The sequence below is a fragment of the Tachysurus fulvidraco genome, chromosome 23 (genome assembly GCF_022655615.1).
Source record: "Tachysurus fulvidraco isolate hzauxx_2018 chromosome 23, HZAU_PFXX_2.0, whole genome shotgun sequence".
NCBI lineage: Eukaryota > Metazoa > Chordata > Actinopteri > Siluriformes > Bagridae > Tachysurus > Tachysurus fulvidraco.
In genome coordinates this window covers 215289-216300 of record NC_062540.1, presented here as the reverse complement: position 1 = coordinate 216300, position 1012 = coordinate 215289, and the positions used below count along the sequence as shown (strand labels likewise).

General features: G+C 35.4%; 1 protein-coding gene across 2 annotated transcripts in view; it reads left to right on the top strand.

Annotated features, from left to right (window-relative positions):
- LOC113646111 (2-acylglycerol O-acyltransferase 1-like) overlaps positions 1 to 376 on the top strand; it is an 8551-nt gene extending 8175 nt beyond the window's left edge. For both annotated transcript variants that reach the window (XM_047807338.1, XM_047807337.1), the window contains exon 8: positions 1 to 376. This exon is cut by the window's left edge. Coding sequence is in view for 1 of the 2 variants with exons in the window: in XM_047807337.1 (XP_047663293.1) it covers positions 1 to 33 (33 nt within the window). In the remaining variant the exon portion in view is untranslated.
- The last annotated feature ends 636 nt before the right edge of the window (positions 377 to 1012 follow it).

Here is a 1012-nt window from a genome sequence, read left to right as displayed (position 1 = left end):
ATCAATAAAGACAAACACCTTAAATTTATCTGAAAAATGCCTGTCGGTCTCTCCGCCTGTCGGTCTCTCCGCCTGTCGGTCTCTCCGCCTGTCGGTCTCTCCGCCTGTCGGTCTCTCCGCCTGTCGGTCTCTCCGCCTGTCGGTCTCTCCGTCTGTCGGTCTCTCCGTCTGTCGGTCTCTCTGTCTGTCGGTCTCTCTGTCTGTCGGTCTCTCCGCCTGTCGGTCTCTCCGCCTGTCTGTCTCTCCAACCTTCTGTCTTCTGTCTGTGTGTGATGTAAAGTGATGTGTGTCATCTGAAACCTTTAAGGACATGTTATTACACCAGCAGAGCTTCTGTAACACATCAGAGTTTAATAATAAAGACTTTTTGAATTCAGTGCTGCTGAGTGTGAAGTTTCTTAGAATTTTCTTATTTGATGTTAAATGTTTATACAGAGACGAGAAAATAAACCATTGGACTTTTTTTTTCACTTAATTTCAGACATCATCTGAACCATAATGATTAAAAAAATGTAATTATAAAATTAATATGAAGATTTATTATATGGCTAAAAAGATAAAAAGTATAATCATCTTTTGCTATTAAGTGTTATATAACTGACATCATGAAGATTTCTTTTTGTTAATTGTCAAAATTCACTCCATTCTTCAGAACTTACATAATGTATAATTCTGATTTTCACTTCTTTGGGGTTTTATGAGTTTGGGGACTTTTCAGAAAACTATTTGAGACATTAAATAGATCATTTATTCGTCCCACTGCAAAGGAAGAGCAGCTAAAGAAAGCGATAACATCAAGGCAAGGTGATTTAAAATTAGAACAGATATTGCAGAGAAAAACCTGTAATAAAAAAATAAAAAATTATTAATAATAATAATTTACAAGCTGATGTAAAAATTAACTTAACCAAACTATTAAAATATAGAAATATAAAAAGTGATGCATGCAACGATAATTGACTTCCTTTTTTCATGTACTTGTGTATTTTACATAAATAAGTCCCTACACTCA